The 26,842-nt window shown below is 46.7% G+C and overlaps 12 protein-coding genes and 1 non-coding gene across 13 annotated transcripts; 6 read left to right on the plus strand and 7 right to left on the minus strand.

Annotated features, from left to right (window-relative positions):
* Window positions 1-473: 473 nt before the first annotated feature.
* Window positions 474-3,055, minus strand: MCYG_05408 (E3 ubiquitin-protein ligase bre1; the record flags this gene model as incomplete). The annotated part of the gene is made up of 6 exons (XM_002845493.1): window positions 474-647; window positions 710-1,783; window positions 1,838-2,379; window positions 2,445-2,496; window positions 2,556-2,699; window positions 2,864-3,055. 6 exons carry the CDS (start codon window positions 3,053-3,055, stop codon window positions 474-476), a joined length of 2,178 nt encoding a protein of 725 aa, XP_002845539.1.
* Window positions 3,056-3,325: 270 nt separating this feature from the next.
* MCYG_05409 (conserved hypothetical protein) lies at window positions 3,326-4,918 on the plus strand (the record flags this gene model as incomplete). The annotated part of the gene is made up of 6 exons (XM_002845494.1): window positions 3,326-3,431; window positions 3,456-3,481; window positions 3,566-3,598; window positions 3,634-3,736; window positions 3,767-3,854; window positions 3,877-4,918. The coding sequence occupies 6 exons, from the start codon at window positions 3,326-3,328 to the stop codon at window positions 4,916-4,918; spliced, it is 1,398 nt and encodes a 465-aa protein (XP_002845540.1).
* A 207-nt stretch (window positions 4,919-5,125) lies between these two features.
* MCYG_05410 (transmembrane protein 66) lies at window positions 5,126-5,971 on the minus strand (the record flags this gene model as incomplete). Its single annotated transcript, XM_002845495.1, has 1 exon — window positions 5,126-5,971. The coding sequence occupies one exon, from the start codon at window positions 5,969-5,971 to the stop codon at window positions 5,126-5,128; it is 846 nt and encodes a 281-aa protein (XP_002845541.1).
* A 357-nt stretch (window positions 5,972-6,328) lies between these two features.
* On the plus strand, window positions 6,329-7,864 carry MCYG_05411 (mitochondrial outer membrane protein MMM1; the record flags this gene model as incomplete). The annotated part of the gene is made up of 3 exons (XM_002845496.1): window positions 6,329-6,344; window positions 6,410-6,437; window positions 6,493-7,864. 3 exons carry the CDS (start codon window positions 6,329-6,331, stop codon window positions 7,862-7,864), a joined length of 1,416 nt encoding a protein of 471 aa, XP_002845542.1.
* A 192-nt stretch (window positions 7,865-8,056) lies between these two features.
* Window positions 8,057-8,725, minus strand: MCYG_05412 (1,2-dihydroxy-3-keto-5-methylthiopentene dioxygenase; the record flags this gene model as incomplete). Its single annotated transcript, XM_002845497.1, has 3 exons — window positions 8,057-8,173; window positions 8,236-8,607; window positions 8,696-8,725. 3 exons carry the CDS (start codon window positions 8,723-8,725, stop codon window positions 8,057-8,059), a joined length of 519 nt encoding a protein of 172 aa, XP_002845543.1.
* A 308-nt stretch (window positions 8,726-9,033) lies between these two features.
* MCYG_05413 (mitochondrial translation optimization protein) lies at window positions 9,034-11,175 on the plus strand (the record flags this gene model as incomplete). Its single annotated transcript, XM_002845498.1, has 2 exons — window positions 9,034-9,137; window positions 9,198-11,175. The coding sequence occupies 2 exons, from the start codon at window positions 9,034-9,036 to the stop codon at window positions 11,173-11,175; spliced, it is 2,082 nt and encodes a 693-aa protein (XP_002845544.1).
* Window positions 11,176-11,485: 310 nt separating this feature from the next.
* On the minus strand, window positions 11,486-12,304 carry MCYG_05414 (conserved hypothetical protein; the record flags this gene model as incomplete). The annotated part of the gene is made up of 2 exons (XM_002845499.1): window positions 11,486-12,099; window positions 12,178-12,304. 2 exons carry the CDS (start codon window positions 12,302-12,304, stop codon window positions 11,486-11,488), a joined length of 741 nt encoding a protein of 246 aa, XP_002845545.1.
* Window positions 12,305-12,588: 284 nt separating this feature from the next.
* MCYG_10556 lies at window positions 12,589-12,660 on the minus strand. Its single transcript has one exon. It is a non-coding gene; the product is annotated as a tRNA-Ala (tRNA).
* Window positions 12,661-14,245: 1,585 nt separating this feature from the next.
* On the minus strand, window positions 14,246-15,654 carry MCYG_05415 (conserved hypothetical protein; the record flags this gene model as incomplete). Its single annotated transcript, XM_002845500.1, has 2 exons — window positions 14,246-15,170; window positions 15,206-15,654. 2 exons carry the CDS (start codon window positions 15,652-15,654, stop codon window positions 14,246-14,248), a joined length of 1,374 nt encoding a protein of 457 aa, XP_002845546.1.
* A 1,550-nt stretch (window positions 15,655-17,204) lies between these two features.
* MCYG_05416 (vacuolar protein sorting-associated protein 45) lies at window positions 17,205-19,106 on the plus strand (the record flags this gene model as incomplete). The annotated part of the gene is made up of 3 exons (XM_002845501.1): window positions 17,205-17,318; window positions 17,376-18,401; window positions 18,468-19,106. 3 exons carry the CDS (start codon window positions 17,205-17,207, stop codon window positions 19,104-19,106), a joined length of 1,779 nt encoding a protein of 592 aa, XP_002845547.1.
* Window positions 19,107-19,351: 245 nt separating this feature from the next.
* On the plus strand, window positions 19,352-20,543 carry MCYG_05417 (estradiol 17-beta-dehydrogenase 1; the record flags this gene model as incomplete). Its single annotated transcript, XM_002845502.1, has 2 exons — window positions 19,352-19,468; window positions 19,563-20,543. 2 exons carry the CDS (start codon window positions 19,352-19,354, stop codon window positions 20,541-20,543), a joined length of 1,098 nt encoding a protein of 365 aa, XP_002845548.1.
* Window positions 20,544-20,703: 160 nt separating this feature from the next.
* On the minus strand, window positions 20,704-22,598 carry MCYG_05418 (conserved hypothetical protein; the record flags this gene model as incomplete). Its single annotated transcript, XM_002845503.1, has 3 exons — window positions 20,704-20,805; window positions 21,019-22,374; window positions 22,524-22,598. 3 exons carry the CDS (start codon window positions 22,596-22,598, stop codon window positions 20,704-20,706), a joined length of 1,533 nt encoding a protein of 510 aa, XP_002845549.1.
* Window positions 22,599-23,003: 405 nt separating this feature from the next.
* MCYG_05419 (tyrosyl-DNA phosphodiesterase domain-containing protein) lies at window positions 23,004-25,885 on the plus strand (the record flags this gene model as incomplete). The annotated part of the gene is made up of 9 exons (XM_002845504.1): window positions 23,004-24,074; window positions 24,142-24,333; window positions 24,416-24,597; window positions 24,671-24,779; window positions 24,873-24,885; window positions 24,984-25,092; window positions 25,198-25,252; window positions 25,409-25,487; window positions 25,677-25,885. The coding sequence occupies 9 exons, from the start codon at window positions 23,004-23,006 to the stop codon at window positions 25,883-25,885; spliced, it is 2,019 nt and encodes a 672-aa protein (XP_002845550.1).
* Between the last annotated feature and the right edge of the window lie 957 nt (window positions 25,886-26,842).

The raw sequence follows: 26,842 nt of genomic DNA on the forward strand, positions 1-26,842 counted from the left end.
TATGTTTAGGAGGAGAGAAACGTGTTAAAACTACTTCTCGTTTTATCCGTAAATGGCGGGCCACTGATGCGAATGCTTGGTGGCCTCAAAAAAATTAGTACATAATTGTACATCATACATGTAAACGTGGCGTGAAACTGGAGAAATGGCCTGCTGCTCAACAGACCCTAAGGGACCAAAAAAAAAAAATTGAACACCCCGAGTTTAACGGAAGACAAAGGGTAGAAAACTCCACGTCCGACCAGGCCAAATAAATGGGGGAAAAAAAAAAAAAAAAATTAAGAGACAAAAGTCTTCCCATTGAGCGCCAAATAGCTCCCAAATACCTCTCACAAGAGACAACATCTTTTGGTACCAAAAAAAAAGAATGCCAGGGGTAAAAGTGAATAATAAGGGGTGAATAGCTGCCACAGAAAGGAAGTTTAAAAAATAAGGCATACTGTACAAGAAACAGAATGTGAATAAATAATACTTTAAAGGGTAATATGCATATGGTCATTGCTTCCAAAAGATTTGTTGCAATTGGGGCATTTGCGAGACCGAGAGGTCAATCGCTCTTCAACGCATTCTTTGCAGAAGACGTGGCCACATGTCTTGATGACAGTATTCTTGAAATTTCGTCGGCAGACTGTGCAAAGTGCGAGAGACTAAAGAAATGTTTTTGGTTAGCATAGATAGAGTGAAATTCCAAGAGACAGTTGTGTCTTACCCTGAGCATCTCGTATTCAGAAGTGTTATTTCCCAAACCACGGTTCATCCACGACTCCAAGCTCTTCTTAGTGTCGGAAAGAGTAACCTTGAGGCCCTCAACCTCGCTCTCAGCCTTTCGGCAAGTATTTGTGGCTGCTGTAAGCGTCGCATCTTTGGTCGCTAATTGGTTTTTTAGCTCGGTGACTTGTGATTTCAAACCTTGGATGACAATGGTGGCTTCGTTGACTTGGTGCTGAGATGTTCGATATTGATTTGTTAGAGTAAGCAACGCTTCTTTCGTCTCGCTTAGCTGCTTTTCAACATTTGAAACAAGAGTCCTGGTTGCTGCCTCAGCTTCCTTAAGTTGTGAGATGATATCTGAACTCTTCATGTTCTGCAACCGAAGAGACCTTAGCTCTGCATCCCGAGCTTCTTTGCTCTGCATAGCCGCAAAGTACTTCTGATCAGCCTTAGACTTCTCAGCCATCAAGCGTTGGGCTTTATCTTCTGCAGCAGCCGTATCAGCAATTTTTTGAGAAGCTAGCTTTGAGGACTTTCGGAAAGCCATCTGCATGGATGATAACTCCATATTGAGCATTTCATACTGCTTTTCAAGGGTATCAAACTTAGTCCGAAGCTCTTCAGGTGACAATTCGCTCGTGCTTGGCCGGGTGTCCTTAACTCCATCGATTTGTAGTTGTACTCTTTGTACTTCCTGCTCTAAGGACGTAATTCTGCATTCTCGGGCCTCTAACAATTCTTTTAACTGGGTTAGTGAGGCTCTTTCCTGATCTTCTGCAGCCTTCCGCATCTGCAGATCTGCCAACAACTCGTCTCGCGCATTTCGAATTCGAGCAAGGTTAGTTTCCGTTTTTGATAGCTGGGCTTCTTTTTCCCCAATAGTGGTCTGGGCCTCGTTTTCAATTTGAACTCGGTATGCGGTCCGCTCGGCTTGAAGTCTCTCGGCTTCCTCACGTAGCTGAATATTAGTGGCTTCTAAATGGTTGATTCGTTGAATTACATCCTCATGCTGAGATTTTAATTGCTTAAACAGGTCGCAATGGGCATAATCCTCATCAGAAAGTTTTGAAAGCTAAAAGCTATTAGTGGGCGTGCTCAATTAATGTAAGTTAGGGTAAGCAGGTACCTTGACATGGAGCTCCGTAATCTGGGTCAGCAGCTTCGAGTTGTCTGTTTCAAGTTTTTCAAGCTGTTCTTTTTGCTTGTTGGAAACGGCAAGGGTAGTATTATACAGCATTTCCATTTCAGTGGCCTTTTCCGGGTTATCTGTTGTTCCATTAATAGATGGTCCTTCCTCTCGCTTTGTAGAGGTATCGCCGGACTTATGGGGACCGAGAATATGTTGCTTTTCGAGCCTTGCAACGGTGAGACTTTTAGCCCGATCTATCTTCTTCTCCGCTACCATATATCTCAGTGATGCTGCCTCCAGTCGTTCTTCAAGTTGTTGTTTTTCTGCAATCGCTTTCTCAATTGCTACATTGACAGCTTTTTCATCCGCGAGTTTCTTTGCCAGTTTAGACTGCAAGCTTGTGATATCCGGAGTGGCCTTGGCCGCATTTGAGAGAAGGCGAGATATTGAATCTTTAATTTCAGCTGCACGGTCTTGTAGGTGCTTCTCGAATGATTCATGGCCAGTGAAGAGCAACGATGTCTGGTACGTGGGGTTGTCTAACTGAACGTATTAACCTAACGTCGTCAATTGAAGGATATGGAGGTGTTAAGTAGAGACGTACCTTCAGTCGATTCATCTACCGAAGACGATATAACTTTGACTTCATCAATTAACTATCGAACACACTTAGCCCACTGTACATTTCAACTCTTGAACGGTGGGTTGGAAATACCTGTTTAAGCCAAGCATCGACAACACTAACGTGTTCCTCGTTATACGCCATCTTCTTAGATAAATCCTTTATCCGGGATTCGAGAGTTGTTTTCTCGCGTTTATATTCTTGCATCTGTCTCCAGATTGCATCCTTTTGGTATCGCTGTTAAAAAAAAGTCAATATGTCAGCATATTTCGGCCAAATGAAAAAAAAATGGCAAAGATAAAAAAAATAACAATAATACAAATCTGGCTTATATCTAGAGGAAATACACCATTCTGCCCACAGGCATGTAACTAAAAACTATAGTATAAGACACTTCTTACCTCGAGATCATCGCGCCATGGCATATCAGTGTCAGGGTGCGCCTTGACTCCTCCATTCACAGCAGTGGCTTGTTTCTTCAAGGGAGGAGCTGAATCACCGGGATCCTGGGTAGCAAGTCGCTTGCGGTCCTCCATTTTAACAACAAGGCCGGATTTGGGTAGAGACACCGCAGGGGATTCGAGAGCCGTCATGGGGGTTGGAGGGAGACTAGGAATGTGTGGCCACTGACAGCAGCGAGGAGAGTAAAGAGCGTGAGCCAGCAAAGCAGTCCTGCAAAATTCCCACCGAGGAGGAAAAGAAGAAGAAAAATCTAACTAGACACCACGATGACGGCCAGGGAGTGCTGAGGATATGAACAATGAAAAAGATGCTGGAAACAGATTGCGAGGTTGAAGATCCAGTTAAAGGAGGATTTTCCCCGTCCCAGGCTTAGCGCTCGTTCTTGGCAAATATGTCACGTGATGTTATCGTGGTGGGTTTTTTTTTTTTTATATGTATTAAAAATGAGGAAGAAGAAGAGAAAGATTACGCAGGAGGATGAAGAAGTTGGTAGACGGATATGTAACGGTCTTCGCAGACGGGAGTGATTAGATAGGGATAATCAAGAGAGAGTGGCTGCAATTCTTTGCTGGGGGACGGACTGCCATAACATGTTGTTATTCTCTGGCTGCTTGTGTAGAACGCCTGGTGGTCTCGCTTAGTTGACCTGGCCCATGGAACTCACCCCTCGAGGAGCATTGCCATGGAGGGGTTTTGCATGCGACCTGAGACCGGGAGCTTTCTTGGGTTTTTTTATGGAGTCGTGAGAACCATAGTATGTAAGGGGGAAAAAGAAAAGAAAAAGAAAAGAAAAGAATTGCCGTTTCGCCCAAGTTCAAAAGCTTATCGCATGATTAGATAAGCTTCGCTCGTTCAACTTATTTTTTTTGACAGGTTCATCCCACTACGTTTGGAGTCATTTCGCTCAGGGATAGCCATCGTTCCGATACGGCTTGTGATATCCACGAAAGAGCAGACAAACAGTCATGGCGCAACCATCAACAGCTGCCGGTGATGCTACGAAAGCAGCACCGAAGATGACGAAGCGCAAACGGATCGAGGATACGGCTGCGGAGGTGGTGCAGGATGCAGTGCGCGAGAAGAAACCACGAACGGCGAGGAAGAGAGCAGCCACCCCAGAAAACTCGGAGTCGATAGAGATCGTGTCCGCAGTGGTGACTATGTCAGACCTCTGCCGTGACCTGCGCACAGGGAAAACCTCCAAACGCGAAATGGAGCTGAGAACAATGGATTGGGCTGAAATAGCGAGGAAGAAGAAAGAGAGAGAAGAAAGAAAGAAAGGTGCCGGTGAAGACCAAGGCGCCAAGAGAGATTGTACGGGCTCCTCGAAGCCTGCAGAGAAAATGATGCGCCGGTCAACCGAAGTTGCTGGTCCACAGATGAGAATTGTCAACGGAGAGATTGTGCTGGACACGTCTTCGCTGCAGATCGATCGCCATGCAGATGCGGACAGAAATGCAGACGATATGGAAGAAGTTGAAGAAAACCCACTCACACGACGTATAAACGCAGCATCGTTCGGGAAACGGACCAAGCTCGAAACCTGGGACGAAGCGGCTACGGATCTATTTTATAAAGGGCTGAGGATGTTTGGTACTGACTTTATGATGATCAGCAAAATGTTCCCTGGCCGGACGAGGCGACATATAAAGCTGAAATTCTCCAATGAAGAACGGCGGGAACCAGAGCGGATTAAGAGGACGCTATTGGGTCCGAGGGAGCCGGTTGATTTGACGAATACAGTCTATGACGACCCTAGAGCCATACAGAAGGAGCTAGATGAGGAGAAGAGGAGAATCGAGAATGAGCATGCTGAAGAGCAGATGGCGCGTGAAGAACAGCTTCGGAACCCTGGCGGGAAGTCTGGTGATAATGTAATACCCAGTATTGAGAATGAAACTCCCGATGCCCGTAGACGGCGGGAGAAGAAAAAGGCCGAAAAGGCGAAATTCGGAGGAGGTACAGAGGAGATTCTTGGCTCCATCGACGATTGATACAGTGTCGCATTTCCGGACCGCAGGTTTTATACATTACTTCACTACCATTGACGTTCTTGATTCTGTAACATAGTCTGGAAGGGTTAAACATTCTTTCTAGTAGATATTATTGCTTTAATTTTTATGATGCCACATAACTGAGCGTCCTTCTCCATATATTCAGTATAGCCACCACAAAAGCAAACTCCTTAACTTTACAATAGATCACCGTCGTCTCGTACCTCCAAATCCAGTGCTCTCTCTAGTAGAGGCTGAGTAGGATGGTCCTGCAGTAGCATTATTGCCACCAGACATAAAACTACTATTTCCTCTCCGCGCACCGCGCCCCATCACATATCCTGCCGCTGTGCCACCCAAGGCACCGGTCCAAAAGCCGGGCCTCCATGATTGGTCATCCTTTGCAAATCTGGATTGGGGAGAGTCATATGGAGGCGGGGGACCTGGAGGCCACCATCCTCCGCCCCCTCCCCCTCCGCCATTCCTACCCCATCTTTGACTCTGAATGCCAGTGCAGTACTGGAGCAGTTTAACAATGACCATGAACAGGCCAAAAAACATAGCCATACGGGTGAGGGTAGACCATATTGATTCATCATTGCCTCTGTCGTGTGGGATGTGACCGTACCGCTTTTCTCCCATACGAGTAAGCAACAACCTATATTCCACGCCGCAGCTGCCTTTCAGGATCCATGGGTCTTCAGAACTTCGATAACCTTCACAAATCACATCTGTACCTCCAAGCTTGAATTCTGGCGGTAGTTGCGCGGTGCAGGTCCATTGCACATCATTTTCATCATAATCGTATCCTTCGTTAGTACAGCGAATGATGTCCGGCTGGTAGAGAGAGCAGACTTCCTTGGACGGTCCAACACATTTGAGCTGGGGTATCGCAGAGACTCGGCGGTGGCTAGTTTTGCGATTGGCGTGGAAAGTAAGGGTGTGTACATCTGATAGAAGAACCGCGTTCCTTGACGGAGACTTGGTGGAGCTGTATGAGGCTGCAGGTGCCAGGAGGGTTGAAAGCGCAAGGAGACATGTTGCGGCAAACATTGCCACTTAAGCTATGGAAAATAGAGGCGAGTAATCCTGTGAGCCGTCTCTTTCACATTTGATCAATACTCCAAGAAGCTCACCATATGGCGGCTAGCCGTATTTATCCCCTTCGTCAAGGACAAGTGGCCTTCTCTTCAGGCAGAAACATAAAAAACTTTTGATGACGGAGCGATGGAAGGGCCACGCGCCAAGAGATAAGATCGATCTGATAAGAGCACGGACCTCTTCAACTTACACCAAAATCCATTTCTTTTCCACAGCAAAGACAACGGGCAATTCTCATCTCCAGCACCAACCCTTCCCGGACGGCGCAAGATAGGAAGAAAATGGGTGGGTAAGGTATATGTAATTACAATGTCCAGCCCGCAAAGTCCGTGAACCCCAAAACACGTTGGTAGTTCTTGAGCACACTAACTAATCATCACCACCTTCTAGATACCTCCTGCCCACCCTCGCAGCATTCGTGAGTCCGCGATCCCCCTCTGTTGTGTAGATCAGACGTTAAAATTCTCCTCCAGGCTGTCATTTACGCAAGGCCTACTCCTCGGCCAACTCTCTGTCGTTCTCTTAATCGGCGCGTTCATCAAATTCTTCATCTTCGGCGAATCCCCGTCTTCGTCCTCCCGGGGCATCTCACAACGCACTGCCCCTCGCAAACGGTCATACTCTGTAAACAGTACTCTTTTTAGAGATGCAGCATCAAGGTCTCTGAAAGAGTCAGCCTCGTCAAACGTCTTACGCCCCGTTCCCTCATCTTCCACGAACACAAAATCTATCCTTCGAAAGACCTATTACAACGCCATCCCAACCAACTTCCAGAAAAACAGTCGCCATCGTCTCCACCATTCGACACATCAGCCTGAATCGCTGGACTGGTTCAATGTTTTGATTGCCCAATTGATTGCACAGTACAGACAGACTGCATATATACTTAAAGACTCGCCCACATCATCTATTCTTGACTCCCTTACGGAAACCCTCAATAATGTGGATAAGAAGCCATCATGGATTGATAGGATCAACGTCACAGATATTTCAATTGGTGAAGAGTTCCCAATCTTCAGTAACTGTCGTGTTATCGCTGTGGAGGATCCAAATTCGGATGGGGGACGGCTACAGGCGCTGATGGACGTTGATCTGAGCGATGACAACTTATCCCTTGCTATTGAAACTAACCTACTACTAAACTACCCAAAGCCCGCTTCCGCCGTACTACCAGTCGCTTTGTCGGTATCTGTTGTGCGGTTTTCGGGTACCTTATGCATATCCTTCGTGCCTAGCCCTGGTACAACAGAGAGCAGTCCCCACCTACCTCATCCAGAAAACCAGAATGAATCTAAGCCCAGCCGACAGGACCCCGAAATACCCACTAATAAGGACGGAGTCAGGTCAGGGATACCAAAAACAAGCCTTGCATTTTCATTCTTACCCGACTATCGTCTAGATATTTCCGTTCGGTCTCTCATCGGATCACGAAGCAGACTTCAAGATGTCCCCAAAGTTGCGCAGCTCGTTGAAGCACGAGTTCAATCATGGTTCGAGGACCGTGTCGTGGAACCCCGGGTACAGCTGGTTGCGCTGCCCGGTATATGGCCACGAATGGGACGAACTGGTGTCCGAGCCCAGGAAGATCATGATGCTGTTTCTATCGATTCAGAAGACCCAGCAACAAAAGCTACACATAGTGGATTCACTCCCGTTAATGCAAACCGTGACGGACTACAAGCTTCAAGGGATCTAAACATGGAGGGATTGAGGTATCGGAGGGGTAACGCAGGGGATGAAGCCACGACAGACGAATATGAACGCCTAACTCGGGGTGATACCCAATCTGTTGGCGAGCAGCTTAGGATTCCTGGCTCATTGCCGGGAGCACCAGCTGTGGCGTAACTATTCAACACGTTTCTTTTTTTAATGGCCGGCACATATACTAGCTGCTATCTAAGAATGCGTAATCTCAAGTATATATTACTACAATAAGTATCAGAAATATTATAAACTATCTCTTCATTTGCCGATTGGGCTTGGAATTCAGAATATCACGCTGTACGGATGCTGACATTAGAACAGAATGACGGTAAGTTAGTCCGCCAAAGCTGCGACATATGTCTGTCGAAATGTGTTATTCTCCAGTGCTGGTTCGCGATTCAAAGGTGTCCACTTGGGTTCATCTTTGAACAATCTCATCGCTTTGATATACTAATCATGACATCATTGAGCCAGCTTTCTAGAAATGTCACTAACAAGAGTGTTAAACTTACATTGTTCTCTCCAGTCGTGAAGCGATGGTATATCCCGGCTGGCAAGACCAGTAGATCCTCCTTTTCAACCTGGATGCGCACCCACTCGTCCCTTTTGCTGCGAACATCGAAGTACCCTTCACCGTCCAAAATATATCTAATCTCTTCATCTTCATGAAGGTGCTCATGGAAGAATGTCTTGACTTTTTCCTCGTACACTGCGCCCATCTTCTCAGGCGAGACAGTAATCTCATCGCGATTCTTGTAACCCCGCTGTGACGCTAGGTCGTTGACATCATCGACAGAGGGACATCGTTGGTATAAAACACCTATCGAGAACAGATAGTCTGTATCAACGGCACGGCCTGAGTCATGAGGTGCGCGCTGGTCGCCCTATCGTGAAAATGGGTATTAGCTGTGCTTGATCGTTGTATTCTGATAGCGGGGTGATTGAATCAGCAGCAAACCAACGCAGTCATACCTCAGCATTATCATACCAATAAGCCCTCATTGTGAGTCTAACAGATAACTTTAGAGACAGTTATGGTATAATTCAATAACTTCTCGGATGAAGGCGTAGAGCTGGCATGAAGATAATTAATATCTACTGCGTTCATCTGCCCTTAAAGAGTTGACGAGATACAAAATCATCGTGATTGGCCGACAGTTAAAGTTTCTCCGCACTAAGGCTTGGCATTTTTACTTTCTTTTCTCCGAGCAAAATTTATATCATTTAAAAACCGACTGCGACACTTAATATTATTGAAGAGTTGTCAGCAACTGGGTGTTAGCCTAGTTGATAGAGTTGTGGGAGTCACAATGATAAGGGCGCAGGTGCCCAGGGCTCTTTCTCGCCTACATGGGATTTATTCGGCTCATAAACCCCTTCAACGGAGCTTCGCGACTGTCGGAGAAAGCACTCGGTTTGTTCTACATCTTCTCTGCTAAATAGCATCTAAGTACTAATTTATCTCTTCTTCAAGTCAGTACGATGTCATAGTCATCGGAGGGGGCCATGCGGGTTCAGAAGCATGTACGGCAGCTGCTCGTTCTGGCGCGAGAACCGCTCTTATAACGCCTTCTCGGTCGGACATTGGCGTTTGCTCATGCAACCCAAGCTTTGGTGGGATAGGAAAGGGAACGATGATCCGTGAAATTGATGCACTAGACGGAGTAGCGGGTAGGACAGTTGACAAGGCAGGGATCCAATTTCGGATACTCAACAGATCGAAGGGCCCAGCCGTATGGGGCCCACGAGCGCAAATCGATCGGGCACTCTACAAGAAGTATATGTTGGAGGAATTATCAAATACGCCTGGACTCAGCATTGTGGAAGGCAAGGTGGCAGATATTGTCATATCAAAAGAAAATGTGAAGAACTTGAATGGGCCTCAAGGCGAGATCGTAGGGGTCAGACTGGAATCAGGGGAAGTGATACCTACAGGGAAGGTGATAATCACGACTGGCACTTTTCTTGGTGGAGAAATACATATTGGACTAGATGTTTTCCCATCAGGCCGTATGGGTGAGGCAGCTACCTTTGGCTTGAGCAACTCCCTCCGTGAGGCAGGTTTCCAGCTTGGCCGCCTCAAGACAGGAACACCACCAAGATTAGATCGCAAGACTATCGATTTCAGCACTCTCGAACCCCAGCTAGGCGATTCGCCTCCCAGCCCTTTTTCGTATCTCAACAACTCAGTGCAGATTGGAGATAAAGGTCAACTGAACTGCTGGTCGGCCTATACAAACGAGGCGTCTCACGATGTTGTGCGTGAAAACCTGGACAAGTCTATTCATATTCGCGAAACTGTTAATGGGCCACGTTACTGCCCTTCGCTTGAATCAAAGATTATTCGATTTAAAGATAAATCTAGGCATATGATTTGGTTAGAGCCAGAAGGACTTGCGCCAAATGATGTGATATACCCAAACGGAATTTCAATGACTATTCCAGCCGACGCCCAGGAGAAGATGTTACGCACCGTTCGTGGACTAGAAAACGTAACTATGCTTCAGCCTGGTTATGGAGTGGAGTATGACTACGTTGACCCTCGGTCATTGCTTCCTACTCTTGAAACCAAACTTATCAGCGGGCTATACCTTGCTGGACAGATAAACGGCACCACCGGCTACGAAGAAGCTGCTGCACAGGGTATCCTTGCCGGTATCAATGCGGGTTTAGCTTCTCAGTCGAAACCACCAATGATACTCTCTCGTGCAGATGGATTTATCGGTATCATGGTAGACGACCTTATTACCAAAGGCGTGTCTGAACCGTACCGTATGTTTACAACCCGAAGCGAATACCGTATTTCTACACGTTCAGATAATGCAGACTTACGTCTTACGGCTAAAGGACGAGCTGCTGGTGTTGTATCCGACAAGCGTTGGCGCCACTTCACCGAGACCAAGGAACAACTGTCCCATCTACGGACACTTCTAGAAAACACTCGGCATCCCTCTACTCTCTGGTCGCGAAAAGGATTCCCTGTTCGCACAGACTCATCTGTTCGGTCTGCTTTTGAACTCCTTTCACATAACGGCATTTCACTTGATGATATTATCCCACACATTGACTCCTCCCCTGCTGTCCTCCACGCCCTTTCTTCATTCTCGCCTGAAATCAGGTCCCGAGTGGCTATTGAAGGCCGCTATGCTCCGTACACTAAACGACAAGAAGTAACCGCTCTCTCGTTTGAGCGAGATGAAAACATGCTTCTCCCTCCCGACATTGACTACAGCAAAATGCTCGGCTTGAGTACGGAGGAACGTCAGGCGCTAGAGAGAGTTCGTCCTGTAAGTATAGGAATGGCTCGCCGCGTTGAAGGCGTAACCCCTGTGGGTGCCCTGAAGCTGCTCATGCATGTTCGCAAGTTGAGGTTGCTTGAACTTGGAAATGATGAGACCTCTTGCAATGGCACCGATGAGGGTATAAACACAGCTACCGCCTCATCACTCTGACCTTATCTCTACTATTTATATACCCATGGACCCTTGTCCTTTTCTAGCGTGTTGTACTTACTAGTCTCCTTTGTGGTATACTTTTTTTTACCTTTATCTTTGGGGTGCATAGCTTGGAATAGATTATATGGCACACGGCATCTGCATTGTACGATATTGGCGTGACGAAATTAAATATATAATGATACCTCTTTAAATTTTTCAAAGCACTATCCAAACTGTCTATCATCTATCCATCCGGTCTAACCGTCTTCCACTGTAAAACCCACCCAAACCATTCATATATGGAGATCCACGGCCCAGATAGCACTCACTGTCCATTCCATACGTAAGTTCGAGCTGTGATCTCTTTCGACGTTTGCCCTGTCCAGCCAATTACCAAATCTTCATCGACGTCTCGAAGAATGACATGGATATGTTCAATGCTTGCTACAGTCTGCCACTTCTTCTTGTTCTTAAACCACATCACCTTTTCCTCCATTATATTATTTGAGTAATTCCCATTTACTTGCTGGTGCCTTTCCATGATCTTTTGAGTGAACGTCCTGTGGACGAAATCTTCGATAAGTTTGCGTGATTCTTCGGTTGGGCCACCTTGACCGTCCTCTTCAACTAGAATTCTAGTCTTCAGCCAAACGACCAGGTGCACAATATTACGCTCAAGGCCATATGGCCAGTCGTTACGAAGAATTTTGTAGTCCGCTGAGTGAGCAAATGGTGTTTCGTTCTGGCATTCAAAGGAGAGGCTAGCGGACGTCTGGGTATCATTGAAGCCTTTCCCCTTGTCGTCCGGGTGCCAGAGTAGCCGTTCTCTTAGTAAAAATTTTATGACAGAATCATTCTTATTTTTCGTCTCTCTGACCCAGAGTATATAGTTCCGCAGGTCAGAGGGTGCTCTGTTCAAGACAGACATGTCCCCCTCGGCTTCAGCGTGTTTCCATGTCAGCATCATTATATCTGAGGGAAGACCTAGACGATCGGATAGCAAAGGAGTCCAGTTACCTATGACACCCTTTATTTCTTGCCAGGTATGGGGAATATATTCCTCATCTGTCTGGCCCAACGATTTCACATCTCCTTCAGTTAGGGGAAAGGGGGAGAGATCAATGTATTCCCGTACGCTCAACATCATGGAATATCAACGTAACAAGTGATATATAGAAATATCTAACACATCTGCTACTCTTTGATCTTCTTTCTGCACTACTGTAGTTATTATTTACAAGAGTTCGACATCTGCCACTTTTATTTATATGCAAAACCCCTCACCTTTTGGGGCATCAACCCCATCCATATTTTCTCGACAGTAAGAAAGAATAGATTTCTTACTACATACACTACAAAGAAAAGTAGGCATAGCCATAGCAGTGAAGAGATCGCTTATCACTAGTGGTATAGGTCCAAAAAAAAATTTGGACTGTCAGGGAATCGAACCCTGGACCACCCCCATGCTAAGGGGGTATTATACCACTAAACCAACAGCCCCTTTGCACGGCTTTCCGGGACTAGTATAGTAATATAGCCGCTTTTACTCTCGAGTAATTATATAAATAATAAATTCTCCTAAAATTATATAAATTCTCGGTATTTTATAAGAATATAGCTACTAGAGGGGCTCTCTAGTATGTGGACTCTGTTACCATTAATACGCTATTGCTTGAATGTGGTGGAAGTCGGGATTTTTCTTGGTTTAGTAATGTGCATACTATGTAATGTTGTTCCGCTCCTTGTGCTACTTTTCAGCCAATCAAAAATATTACTAGACAAAATTTATTGGGCGAGTATAAACCCCAATATAGTATCTCAGTATCTCAACTTATAAAAATAGTGAAGAAGATCTGGTCCGGCCCGGTCCAGCTGATATTATTTCAAGAGCCATGTCCTGTTCCTATTCCAACGATGATGTATAGCAAAAAAAAAAAGTAGGTTTTATTCCCGACCGCCCACCATATCTAGTACCTAAGAACTCTTTTTACTTCCGCCATGCCCAATATCGAGTGGTTTACCAGTTTCCTCGACAAAGAGATGGCATATTTTAATGATGACGCCGTCCCATTATGATGGATGAACCATGAGATTATGGGACAAAAAGGCCTATCTGCCCCATGCCCCATAGGAATATGGACACATAGTGCGAGTCGTACAGAACAACGGATGACTAATCCTGATATATTACACCATACTACACTGAAGTATTCAATAATTATTCAAGATGAGGACACTACACAATACAGAAATGCAAAAAAAAATTGTGACGGTACGTATTTCCCTATCCACTAGTCGATATATTGTGACGTAATAATAATAAATCTATTAAGGCTTAGATTCCGCCCCAGCCTCTATTACCTCAAGTCAGCCCCCTCCAACTATTATTGGAATTACGGCTACGGAGCTTCTAAGTTTCCTACAAAGCCACGAGAATCTGCTACAATTACAAATCGCGTGTCCTTTATTTAGACAGCCATTACCGTCAATTAATATCAATCTCAACTCTTCTATAGAAAGAACTATAAGGATTGAATTTTCACTTAGAGCAAGTGAAGTATTGATAAAACACATTCAATAACGACTACCTAGGTAGTTATTGGGGATTCTGGTAGCTCTACATCTAGATTAGTATGTGAGGCTTACTGCTCTGTCCTCACCCCTTCCTGATATCCTCACTAACAGCCTCACCAGCTTCAATGACCCTGCCTCCCCACTAGTCGCCCGCCTACATAGAATCTCTTTGATTCAGTCGAGTTTACAGATAGTCCAGTTATTTCTGCCTTAGTCTCGCACAGAACATTAAAGAAAGTATTCTTTCTCTGCTAGAAGCTTGAAATCTTGATGTTGAAGGCATATTTAATCATTTTATAGATGAAGTGTTGGTTGGGCAGCTGATCAGGTGAGTGGTGGATGATGTTATTAACATGTGTCCTAGGACTGTAATGAAGGATTAGTGGAGGTAAATGATGTTGGTTTGGTTTCCCTTTGAATGGAAAAAAACTTTCCAGTCGGGTATCTGATTTGAGCCCTGGGTTGCACAAAACTATAACTAAACAACTGAGAGATTGGGATAGCAGGTATCTCATATAAATCTTTGGTTGAGAAGAGTCTCAAAGCCTCTTCTAAGAAAATCAAGCATTTCCCGTTCCAATTTACCCTCTGCCAGATCGTTAGCTATATCGAATATCTCCAGGTTCCCATATTGGTTGCTGGTATGATCCAAAGAGTTTGCTTGTGCCAATTCAACGATCTTCTCAACAAATTTAGTAAGAATCCCAAATCTGCATATAGGGTCCTCGGCTGCAATAAGCAGGTTCTCGACAAATAGGGATTTTTGTGTCGTGGATGACCCTTGAGAAGCAGGGGTATAAGATTCAACCAAGTCCCCCTGTAGAGATAGATACCGCTGCATAGCGTCATTATACTCTTTGCGGTGCAAGGCAAGGGTCCCTGGAGAGTCCTCCCATAATGTATCTTGTTCAATGCCCTGCTCCATTTCTTCATTCCATGCGTACATCGCCGGGTCCCAATCTCGAGTGAGCCAAGAGGGGTATTTCTCATTCCCCAGAAAACGAGGAACTGCGGCCACACCATCCCAATCAATTAAGCCCTGCAGGCTCCCATCCTCAGATACAAGAACATTCTGCAAATTTAAGTCCGGATGTGTAAGAACTAACTTTGGGTCTGGAGGTACCGGAATCCATCGTAAAAGAATCTGAAGAAGTCTCCGCAACCCCCTATGGAGATTTTTCTCCGGCTCCTTTGTTCGGTCAAGTGAGAGAAGGTAGAAATCTTGTGGGTCTGTGAAGGGGCCTGCTTCGAAATATAGCGCTGGTTCAATGTCGTCATCGTCTCCTTGCCCGAGCCGCTCAAGCATTGCCTGATGGTCAACAAATCTCGATGGCCCGGGAGTGGGTTTCCCGTCCATATCAAACATCAAGGCTCCCCCGGTAGGGAACAAGAACGAGCTCAGTTCCGCCATCGTTCGAGCAATATCCTCGAGAGTTCTCGTGCGGCGCAACATCCGTTCCAGCAGTCATACAAAGATGTTCCCTGAATGAAGCTCATGAGGATGAAAGGAACACCAAGTTCATTGCCCACAGTTGCATCGAATTCGAAGACATCAGGAACTGGGACTGAGGTTTCGCGTCGGATAAGTTTCATGGTCAAAGCTTCAGATTGAAGTGCTGATGAGGCGGACGCATTGAAATGTTCAGATGTCCCACAGGCGGGAATCTTCAGGATCCAACGCAAACCATCTTGAAATCGAATTGGAAATAAGGCGTGGTAGGAACCAAAAAGTGGAGGTTCGATATTTATCGGCTCGATGAGTGCTTCTTGATTTTCCACAGAGTCTGTTGATGCTTTTCGGGCTCGGGCACAAAAGGCTGGGAGAGATTCGAGATTCAAAGCAGATATAACCAGAGAAAAGATTGCCGCATTGTCACTTTGAGCAGAATCAGGCCGTGAAATCTTCTCATCCTTTTCCATGGTAGCCAGCAATAGATTATTGAATCTAGCAACGCAAATAATTAAAAGTTCGCCAAAAAATTTGGATAAATTATGTTTGAACCAGAACCCCGCAACTTTGCGCTGAAAACACCAGCGGCTCCTGACATGTTCTATATGCCTGAGAGGGAATGTGCTTCATGCGTGGAAGCTGAGAGGCGTCAAGCAGCCAAAAATAAAAAATGAGATCCGGCGCATCGAGTTTCGTCCCTGTTGGAATATAATAGACCTCCGCCTAGCTAGGTGGAACGGTAGTCTATTGTTTTTGTTACTTGGGAAAATGCTCGGACGGATTATGGTGTGCTGTGAGGTGACTTATTTGTCCACTTTGTGCTGACCCATGGGGTACGGCATCTTTCTTTCTGGTGGCATGTACATATACTGAATTAAACTATGAAGAATGAAGATAATCCTAGAGAGAATATAAGACTTGCCAAAGCTTGTGGATAAAGTAAATATGCTGAGGATACCAGAATCGCGTTGTGACATTTATAGTAGTCAACAGGAATTGCTGCTAAATATAACAGGGTCTGCTAACAGATCATCATCCGCATGCCTTTGTGTGCTGAGAGAATTGTGTCTAATGAGAGAGATGCAATTCCACTCCAAGGGCTTTTCCTGACTCTAATGAGAACCTAGAGTCATGTCGTAGGCCCTGGTTCGCCTAGTAAAATATACTAGACATCCATATGGGCGGGTCGGGCGGGTTTGGGGGATCCTATAGGCCAACCTATTAGACCCGCGGGTCTATAGAGACTCTTTAGAACCCGCCCATGGCCTAAAGAGACATTACTAAACCTGTAATGGCCGTATATGCCGGCAGCGATGATACAGCATATGCCATTCGACCAAAAGATCATACACAGTGATGACGCTCGTCATCTCTGGTCGCTGCACTGCTTATATGCTTTGATGTTGGAATGCCACGTGACGTGGGCTTGGTGGGCGCATGCCGTGGCATGACAAGCGATTACTACCTTATTGACTATTTTATTGCTATTTTAAGAAGAGTAGCTATTGAAGCAGAGATTTCTATTAGGGTGGACATCAAGTGGTGCAGGCCAGTGAGTGGTGAAGTACGTCAGTGGATATATGCTTGTAGATAAATATAGAGAAAGGAGAGAAAGGAGAGAAGAAAGTAACGAAGATAGGTATTTAAGAGGGGGAAGTGCTTCCTATCTATGGGAAGGGGGGTATACTAGATGACTATCCTATCGCGTAGACTCAACAGTAGTTGAAGCGCTTACATGGGTTAATATGAAGTTGAATGCACGCATAAAGGCGTGGGAAATAGAGAGAATTCGGGTGAGTCAGCAGAAAGGAAAGCAGCCAGATTTAACTATATTTCGGAAGAGGATAAGTCAAAAAACAAAAAAGTAACAACGATGAAGGAAAAAGGTGACGGCTATGCGGCTACCCTTGGTATACAGCTCAACAGCAGCTCAGAGACTGGACTCTACTTGATATATTCCACGAGAGAACTGATCTGGATGCTTCTTTTTACTTAATGAGTTGCCTATTTACCTCTCACCATGGATGTCTTCGCCGTAGTCTCAGGTTACATCTCCAAGATGGTGACCACAGGAGATACCGCCGCCACGAGCTCCTCGTCTAAGATGAAGATATTGCTTCTTGATAGTGAGACAGTGGGAGACGCGAACCTCTTTTCCTCTCACAAGCTCTAGTCTAACTGGATTTTATAGTTACCCATCGTGTCGACGGCCATGACCCAGTCCGCCCTTCTTAATCACGAAGTATATCTCATCGACCGCCTCGATAACCAGTCCCGCGAGCGCATGAGACATCTTAGATGTCTGTGCTTTGTCCGCCCATCCCCGGACTCTATACAATTCCTCATCGATGAGCTAAGGGCACCCAAATACGGTGAATATTATGTTTATTTCAGCAACATTGTTCGCAAGTCATCACTCGAAAGGCTAGCAGAGGCAGACGACCATGAGGTTGTGAAATCCTTGCAGGAGCATTTTGCAGATTTCTTAGTGGTAAATCCGGACCTCTGTCATCTCAACGTAGGCTTCCCTAGACAGCGGATCTGGAGCCACTCGCCCGACCTCTGGAACACAGACGCTCTACAGCGAACAACAGAAGGCGTGATTGCGCTTCTCCTCTCCCTGAAGAAGAACCCGTTGATTCGATATGAGAAAAATAGCCTGATGACAAAAAAACTTGCTACAGAGGTCAGGTACCAGCTCACTCAAGAGGAACAGCTATTCAATTTCAGAAAGCCTGATACGCCCCCGATATTGCTAATCCTTGACCGCCGTGATGACCCTATAACTCCCTTATTGACCCAGTGGACATACCAGGCAATGGTACATGAGATACTGGGAATCACCAATGGCCGAGTTGACCTTAGTGAGGTCCCAGACATTCGCCCAGAATTAAGAGAAATTGTCATCGCTCAGGACCAAGATCCGTTCTTTAAGAAAAATATGTATCAAAATTTTGGCGACCTTGGTGGTAATATTAAGGAATATGTTGAACAGTACCAGTCCAGGACTAAAACTAACATGAACATTGAATCAATCTCCGATATGAAGCGGTTTGTTGAGGATTATCCCGAATTTCGAAAACTATCTGGAAACGTTAGCAAGCATGTGGCCCTGGTAGGGGAGCTTAGCAGAAACATCGGGGAACATGACTTGTTAAATGTGAGCGAATTGGAACAAAGCTTAGCTTGCAATGATAACCATGCAAATGACCTCAAGGTTCGTAGTCTACTTATCTTTCTCCTTTCTTATTTTTTCCGCAGTATACTTACTCTTTCCATCTAGTCTCTTCAAAGATTCATACAATCCCCTAACGTAACTGTGGAGAACAAGCTGCGTCTTGTTGCCCTATATGCCATCCGCTACGAAAAGCAACCTTCAAACACGCTTCCAGTTCTCCTTGATCTCCTCACGGCAGCTGGAAATGTCCCTCCACATAAAATAAACATCATCCCAAAACTCCTAGCATATTACTATTCCTTACAAGCACCTCCTGTCGCTGGCGGATTCTCAGACCTATTCGAGTCAGCCTCCTTTTTAACAGGGGCGCGTGATCGATTTAAGGGGCTTAAGGGTGTAGAAAATGTCTACACCCAACATTCGCCTCGGCTAGAGGCTACTCTTCAAAATCTGATAAAAGGCAGGCTAAAAGAACCCCAGTACCCTTTCTTAGAGGGGGGTGGGCATACCCGTGACAAACCGCAGGACATCATCATCTTTATGGTCGGAGGAGTAACGTATGAGGAAGCAAAGATGGTTGCTCAGGTCAATGCTAGCTCTCCTGGGATTCGGGTCGTCTTAGGCGGGACATGCATTCACAATAGCACTACCTTCTTGGATGAAGTGGAAGATGCCGTCGGGAACTGGCCTGAGCCTGCACCCACGACTGCAGCCGGACGGTTACGATCAGAAATAAACCGATAAATTACAGTTTTCTTATCTGATGAATCTTTTCACGGCTTAATTATGAGTGTATATCGGCGGTTCATGGCTTTCTTTAATAGGCAGATCTATATATTTTACCCCTTTACTTCACATTCAACTGTCAAAATGATGCCAAGGAATCTTAAAAGCTTGATTAAAATAGAAAAGAGACACAAAGCGCCCACGCTCAACCTAACATTTATCGACTTTCAAGGACGGAGAATCACACTGCTTGCCATCTAAGAATGGATTCACAAACACATACATCGCCTGGTGTGACTACGCGGGACACAGGTCTACGGCTGCCATCCACCACAAATCCTCCGGGACCCCAGAATCCGCCAAAGCAACTCGTATGGCTGGTATGTAGCATCCGGAATACCTAGCCTATCTTTCCGTGTACCTATATAGCTGGCTACTGTATGTACTTCCGTCTTAATAACATCCGGTATCTAGGTCTTTGGCGCAACTGGCCATATTGGCCGTTCGCTTGTGAAGTCGGCTCTTGGCCACAATGATCTCGTTGCGGCTGTTGGCCGTACATTCGAAACCACTCCCGAGAGCATGGGACGGCTTCAGCAAGAAAACAAGAATTGCCTTGGCTTGCTATGTGATGTCCGCACAAGGGAGACCGTGAAAGCAGCTATTGATCGTACAATCGCTCATTGGGGGCGAATAGACATCGTCGCCAATTGCTCCGGTTACGGCGTAATCGGGGCCTGCGAGGACCAAGAGGAGTACGACATACGCAATCAATTTGAAACTAACTTCATGGGTACGCTGAACATCGTGCAGCTAGCTCTTCCGCATTTCCGTGAACGTGGGGCGGGAAGATATATCATTTTCAGCTCTACTTCTGGTGCACTTGGAGTCCCGGGTTTAGGCCCGTACTGTGCTTCAAAATATGCGGTTGAAGGGCTGATTGAAAGCATGCTTTATGAAGTTGACTGTTTCAACATCAAATGCACACTTGTTTTACCGGGCCATATACGTCGCGATGACCATGACACCATTCCCGGAATGCCTGGGAACGAAGACAATCTCACTTCACCATTGCCGGCTTTTGGACATTTTCTCATAAAACCAGCCAGCGAACCATATAGCGGAGTTACGGCTCCGGCGGCGCATGCTAGACGCATTTTGCAATGGCTAGGTGATAAACCGCCCACGAGCGCTGTGAAGTCTGCTGAGCTCGTGTGGCAGCTGGGCCACTGCTCTTACCCGCCATTGAGACTACTGCTTGGTACATATGCAGTAGAAAGTATCAGAGACCGGCTAAAATGTGTTACCGAGGAAATAGAGGACTGGAAACATCTGAATTTTCCGACCACTGATCAGCAACCACAAGCAAATTCCTCTGTTAAGACAGAAGGAGACTCGGGAGGAAAGGAATCAGAGGATCAACTAGCATCTAATGATATACAAGTAGCAGATTAAAAGTACAGAACGCCTAGCATTACCCGACAGCCCACGCTAACGAACTGTCCCCCCAGAATTAATAATAACAACCGTATAGCCCTCCATTGCCTTCCATTTGATTTGCCCATAATACTCCTCCAACACCTACCCAACCGTGGTTATAATAGTGCCCCATTGATCATAAAGTCCTTGGTTTATCCGTTCCCGCGACATCTAATACCTTGTTTATGCTACGCTGTTTGGCGTTTCTCTTCGATGCATCTTTGGTGGGCAGGCGACCCTGATTTCAGGTTTACTTCCTCTTAAAACTTACGCCGTGAGACATTTTGAGGAAGTAAGCAAATACGTTATCCGCAACATCGTCGATTTTGTCATAGCTGGCTCCTAGGCGATATGCTGCTGCTGTACCAGATATCACAGCTATTTCATGCAAGTTCTGATATTTTTCATTAGCGGTCACTCTGAAGAGGTACTTTGGGATATAGAAACTCACCGTGTAGGTCCAGGAACCTGCATAAAAGGTGTTATTTCTTCCATTCAGAAACTTCATGGCTGGCACAAGTCTTGCGAAATGCTGCCATCTATGGGACAGCTGGTGCCACCACTTCTGTTCAATAACTTTGTCTTGATCGATAAGGTCAACTGTCCATACGTCCTTCATCTCTTGGTCTATAAAGTGACTCTGAAAAATGTGGTCCTCGAATGGTGGCAAAGGGTTAGGACTCCCTGCTGGTTTTCGGAATTGGTATTGGAAGCGTGTGCAGTCATATCCTACTTCCATCTTTTCCGGTCGGGTATGGTAGGAAAATGTGCAATATGACGGCTGAAAGCTCGATACGACGCCATCTTCTCCCTTGGCAGTTTTGATATGGTCTTTATCCTCGGCGGTCTGGGCTTCACCACATATCTCATCTCTGTACTGGACCTCAAACTTTCTCTGAAAGTAGGCATGGTCGGAATGAGTGATCGTCAGGTCCTTGTACCATTGAGTTGTCCCCAGAACGAATCTCTCTCGCCACGATGCCAAATCTCCTAAGAGGTCCTTTGCCTGGTCCCCTGGGATACAAAAGACGATTTTGTCGTAAGGTTCTGACAAAATCCTGTCCCTGACCCCGCCATTTCCAATTCTTTGGTCCGCATCGATCTGACGGGTTTCCACAACGATACCCTTTTTATTTCTCTGGCAAACCTTCATTACCTGGGTATTGAACCGTATGTCCACTCCCCTTGTGCGGAGACCTTCTGCCCAGTCCAGATAGAAACGACTCATGTTTGGATATGCATATACGCTATGATCGAACGGCACAAGCGATTTCATGTCATAGGCGCAAAACTTTATGTCTGGGTCTTCAAAGAGTCCTTGAAAGAGCCCACAGGGCACATCGCGACCCTGATTCCCCATGCCAAAGAATATTGAAGTTGCCGGATAGACTATCTTGTTTCCGAAATCCTTTGAGAAACCAAAGAGACGAAGGAACGTTTTCAGGGGAAGATGCCAGAGCAAGGAATACTGGCGAACCGTCCTGAGCAGTTCCCCGAATTTCCGTATCTCAGCAGCATGTTCTTGCACCAGTGTCGTTGGAAAGGCGTTTGTCCAGAAGTTCTCCTTTCCCTTGCCAAATGCAAACTGTAGCGTCGTCTCTTGCGGTTCGTGTCCATATTCACGGAAGAAGTGGTAGGTGTGCTTGAATATTCCCGGCCCACCCTGGGCTCCGATATTTACCCAGTCTGCTCCGAATTTCTCCTTGTCGATGGCGATGGATTTTGCCTGTCCGCCTGGTACATGGTCTCTTTCGAGCAAGGTCACTTCGAACTTGTCCGGTTCTTTCGCCAGGGTTGCGGCGCATGACTAGAACAACACTTGTTATTCATCTATGTCTCCATATTTTTTTTTTCTTTTATTACCTGCAGCAGGTATGGGTCATCTCCCCACAAACCTGGCTGGGACTCAGAAACAAGGAGGGAGATAGAGGGAGAGAAAACAGCGGCAATGCTCACCATTCCAGCAGCGCCTGCGCCTACCACCAGGACCTTCACCCTCCGATCCTCCTTCGAAGCAGGCTTCAAGGCCATGCTGGCTGCTATCCATGCAACAGCTGCAGTTCAGGTTATATATATGTATATAGATGAGCCAGCGTCAAGGTTGGCGTCTGTCATTTGAGTCGGGTGCATACCCCCGAGCCTACGAAAGAGTTACGAAGAGAGTCTAAATGTCACGTTTCTATCCAGTACTTCCTTTCCAAACAGGTTGGCTGGCGAAGGCTAACCATGACCCTTCCCTCGAACCAGTCCATGACTTGTAGATCGTGAGGAAGTATATGACCCAAGCGAAGCAAACGCGGGTGTAACTTCCCAGTTCTTGATAGTGTAATTTTTTTGGTTAGCTTCGTATCGCGTCTCTTTGGTATTTTATATTCACGTGACCACTAGATGGAAAAAGCTCGCTTTTGATGACGAGCCAGAAAAGAAACAACAAACATGAGGCAGCGCGTCCTGAACACGTCAGTTACCGTTGAAAAGCCAAGGTACCTGGAGAGCTTAGGCCGCCGTAGATGCCACTATTACCCCCAGAGCTCGTATCTTGGATGTGTACCGAACGTCTTCAGCGCTCGAGCAATATCCACCCGTTTCTGCCACCATCTTGCCAGTCTATTGAATTCTAACAGCAAAGAAGCTAGCGCACCATATTATTGGAGGCCAAGGTCACTGATATCTCAGCACGGGTACAGCAAGCCTGGGACGTTCGTGTTGTGTTCAAGACGTCGGGCCTATCCTCCACCCTGGTTCCAAGGGCCAGGCCACACTATGGACCGCGACCTGCAGGCCGCGATTGATGCCTCTATGGAGGACGCAGTAAGATCTCAATCGAATTTACGAAAGAATAAATCTTCAATTGTGGATCTTACTGGAGATTCTGATGAAGACGCGGGGCCTCGGACACAGAATGCGCAGCGGACCTTGGAGGAAGCTGACTCCGATGCAGAACTGCAGCAAGCCATTCAACTGTCCCTGCAGAGCGCCGAACACCTGACAAACAGTGATGATGCTCAAAGGGCAGGAAGTGATGAAACATCAAGCAAGTCCGAACATGCTGAGTCGATGACTCCATCGTCTGGATTCGGAATTCTAGGCTTTGACCGTAGAAAGATGGAAGAAGAACGGCTGGCAAGGCTGGCAAAGAAGAGGAAGGCAGGAGACGACAGTTCTGCGCCATCAGCAGCAAGACCGTTAAAGGCTTCAAAACAGGAGATTTCGGTCCGAGGGCAGTCTACCGGCAAGCCGTCTTCAACTACAAACGCAGCTACAAGCAAACCTGTAGCGATCTCGTCCGAACCGTCTATACAGTTTCCTGACGGCGCAGTGAAGAAGACGTGGGCTTTTCGCTGCGAGAGAAAGAATGATATAAAGATCGAAGAGGTCTTTCAGCCATCAGACTTGGAGCTGGCAGTCCTCAGCTCTTTTCTGTGGGACATGGACTGGCTGCTCTTGAAGTTCACCAACCCCAAGACCAGGTTTCTATTTATCATGGGTGCTAAGGGGGAGGAGAAGGTATGCAATGGATAGTTTTTTTTTTCTTCCCCCGTTGTATGGTGGGGATACTAACTGAGTTTGATAGCAAAAACAACTGTTGGAGGAGACGGCCTCGATGCCTAGGATACGACTGTGTTTCCCGCCGATGGAAGGGGAGGTCAATTGCATGCACTCGAAACTGATGCTACTCTTCCACCCTGGATATCTCCGCATCGTCACCCCAACTGCGAATCTCGATCCGTACGACTGGGGAGAAAAGGGCGGGGAGATGGAGAACGTAAGTTCCTGTATCTCCCGATTACCCGGGGAGGGGGAGGGATGTTTGGTAACTATATATAACTAACCTTTTCCCATGCTAGATGCTATTTCTGATCGATCTCCCCCGAAAGTCTGACGGCGGGACGGGCATCGACGATGCAACGCCATTCAGGGACGAGCTTGTTTACTTTCTCAAAGCATCGAACATAAACGAGAAGATCATTGATAAGATGCTTCAGTTTGATTTTCGCAAGACGACTAAATATGCTTTTGTGCATACCATGTGGGTTTACTTTATTTTTTTTTGTAACTCTAACTCTTTTAACTTGCGTTTGTTGACTTTTTGGGGCTTATAGCGGTGGCTCACATATAACCTCATACGAGCGCACCGGTTACTGCGGCTTGGGCACAGCGGTTAAATCACTTGGACTGCAAGTGTCACGTCCGTTGAAGCTGGACTACGTGGTATGCCTCGGGATTGAAGGCGGTGGGAAGGATAATCTCGGGTGGATATTATTTTTTTTTACTGACGTTTTCTCTTTTTTTTTACTATTACAGACTTCATCTGTCGGTTCGCTTACCTCGACATTCCTCCGAAACCTATATCACGCAGCGAAGGGTAAGGATGTGTTGACAACGACATGCATGCGTTAAACTGACACGTCGTAGGTGACGACGGGTCGAAACCGCCATCGGCACGTGCAGGTAAACAGTCAAGCAAGGCCGGCAGTAAGAACGCCGCGACGAATGACGATGAGTGGCAAGACCGCGTGAAGGTGTACTTCCCGTCCAGAGAGACGGTTCGAGGATCTCGGGGCGGCGTATCGGCGGGCGGTACGCTGTGCCTCATGTCGAAGTGGTATAACTCTCCGACGTTTCCCAGACATGTCATGCGGGATAATCGCAGCGTGCGGGAGGGCCTGTTGATGCACAGCAAGGTAAGAGGAGCGGGTTATAATAATATATGCCATCCATAAACCAGGATATACCTTGGAGAATGCGTTGGATCACTATAAGTAGCATGCTGGTAAGACCGGTGACTGACGGTTGAGGATTACCATACACATAGATACTGTTTGTCCGGCCGGAGACAGGGACCATCGAGAGGGCAGACGAGTCTACGTGTCGCGGATGGGCGTACGTCGGGAGTGCCAATCTGTCAGAGAGTGCATGGTAAGGGAAGAAACAGGCCCCCATCATCCAATCCATCCCTTATCTCTCTTATTAGCTCGGGACGACCTCGCTAACCAGAAGGGGGGGGGCGGCCAAGGGGGCGGCTGGTGGTTGACCGCAAGACGAAGCAGGCCAAGCTCAATTGCCGAAACTGGGAATGTGGCGTTTTGGTTACGGTCGGGGCGGCAGAGAAGGAGAAGGCGGATGATGGTGATGGTGATGGCGACGGTGGTAGTGGTGGTAGTGGTGATAAGACGGCTGGCGTAAGGGTGTCATCTATAGGAGAAGGGGAGGACCTTGCTGGCGTGTTTGGTGACATCGTGCCTGTCCCGATGCAACAGCCCGGACGCGAGTACGCACCAGGAGAGCGGCCGTGGTTCTACCTTGAACATCATTAATATTTATCAGCTACGGCTGACCGTTGGTGTCGGGCATCGTAAACTATCCAAGCCACTCACTCGCTCTAACATCTTCCTTCGATGGGGGGGGAAGAGAGAGAGAGAACCCGTTTGTCATTTATCGTCCGTCTGCATGCTGCCTGCATAATACATGATGATAACTGCATATCCTTCGCTCCCTTTCCCTTTCCCCCTCCAATCACCCGCCATCCAACCCATAGCGACATGCATCAAGCCTCCTCTACACCGACCCAACGCCCCCCGTCGAAGCAAGGAAGAAATCAGCCAATTAGTAGCGTGTCGACGAACCAACAAACCGACAGACAGAGCGCGAGGACAACGAGAGAGAGCGAAGACGACGAGAGAGAAAGCGCTTTTCCACGGTTAACTCCTGTCTTCACATGATATGAGCTGTGTGGGAGAGACGAACAGGTTGCCTGCTTTGCGAGAAGAGCGCCTTGTCCCGCTGATCACTTCAGGACTATATAGTGTATGTAAGTGCACTAAACTCATGTATGCACGCCATGTATCCTGTCTACATATGTATGCGTAAGTATATGTGTGCTGGCCTCAGGGAACCGGCATCTAAAAGCAGATGATACAACAGTCAAGGCGCAGGCGTTGAATTAGGTCCAGGAACGTGAAGAAAAGGAAAAAAAAAAGCATGTTCTGGTATAGCTCGTATATGTATGTATGGGATGGAATTAAGTGTATATCTTGATTTTCTTACTATGTAGGTGTTTAAAAATACTCCGAACGTGAGACTTGCTCTTCAAGCCACGCGGGGGTTTCAACGAACTAACACGGCGACCGACAGGACAGCCAGGCCGGCCGGGCTGAACAGGCTGAACAGGCTGAACAGGCTGAAACAGCCCAACCAACCCATTATGATGCATCGTCTGAACCGCATGCTACGTACTATGTAGTATGTGTAGGAGAGAGTGTTGGTCTACATCT

The sequence above is a fragment of the Microsporum canis genome, genomic scaffold (assembly GCF_000151145.1).
Source record: "Microsporum canis CBS 113480 supercont1.5 genomic scaffold, whole genome shotgun sequence".
In the NCBI taxonomy this organism is placed as follows: Eukaryota; Fungi; Ascomycota; class Eurotiomycetes; order Onygenales; family Arthrodermataceae; genus Microsporum; species Microsporum canis.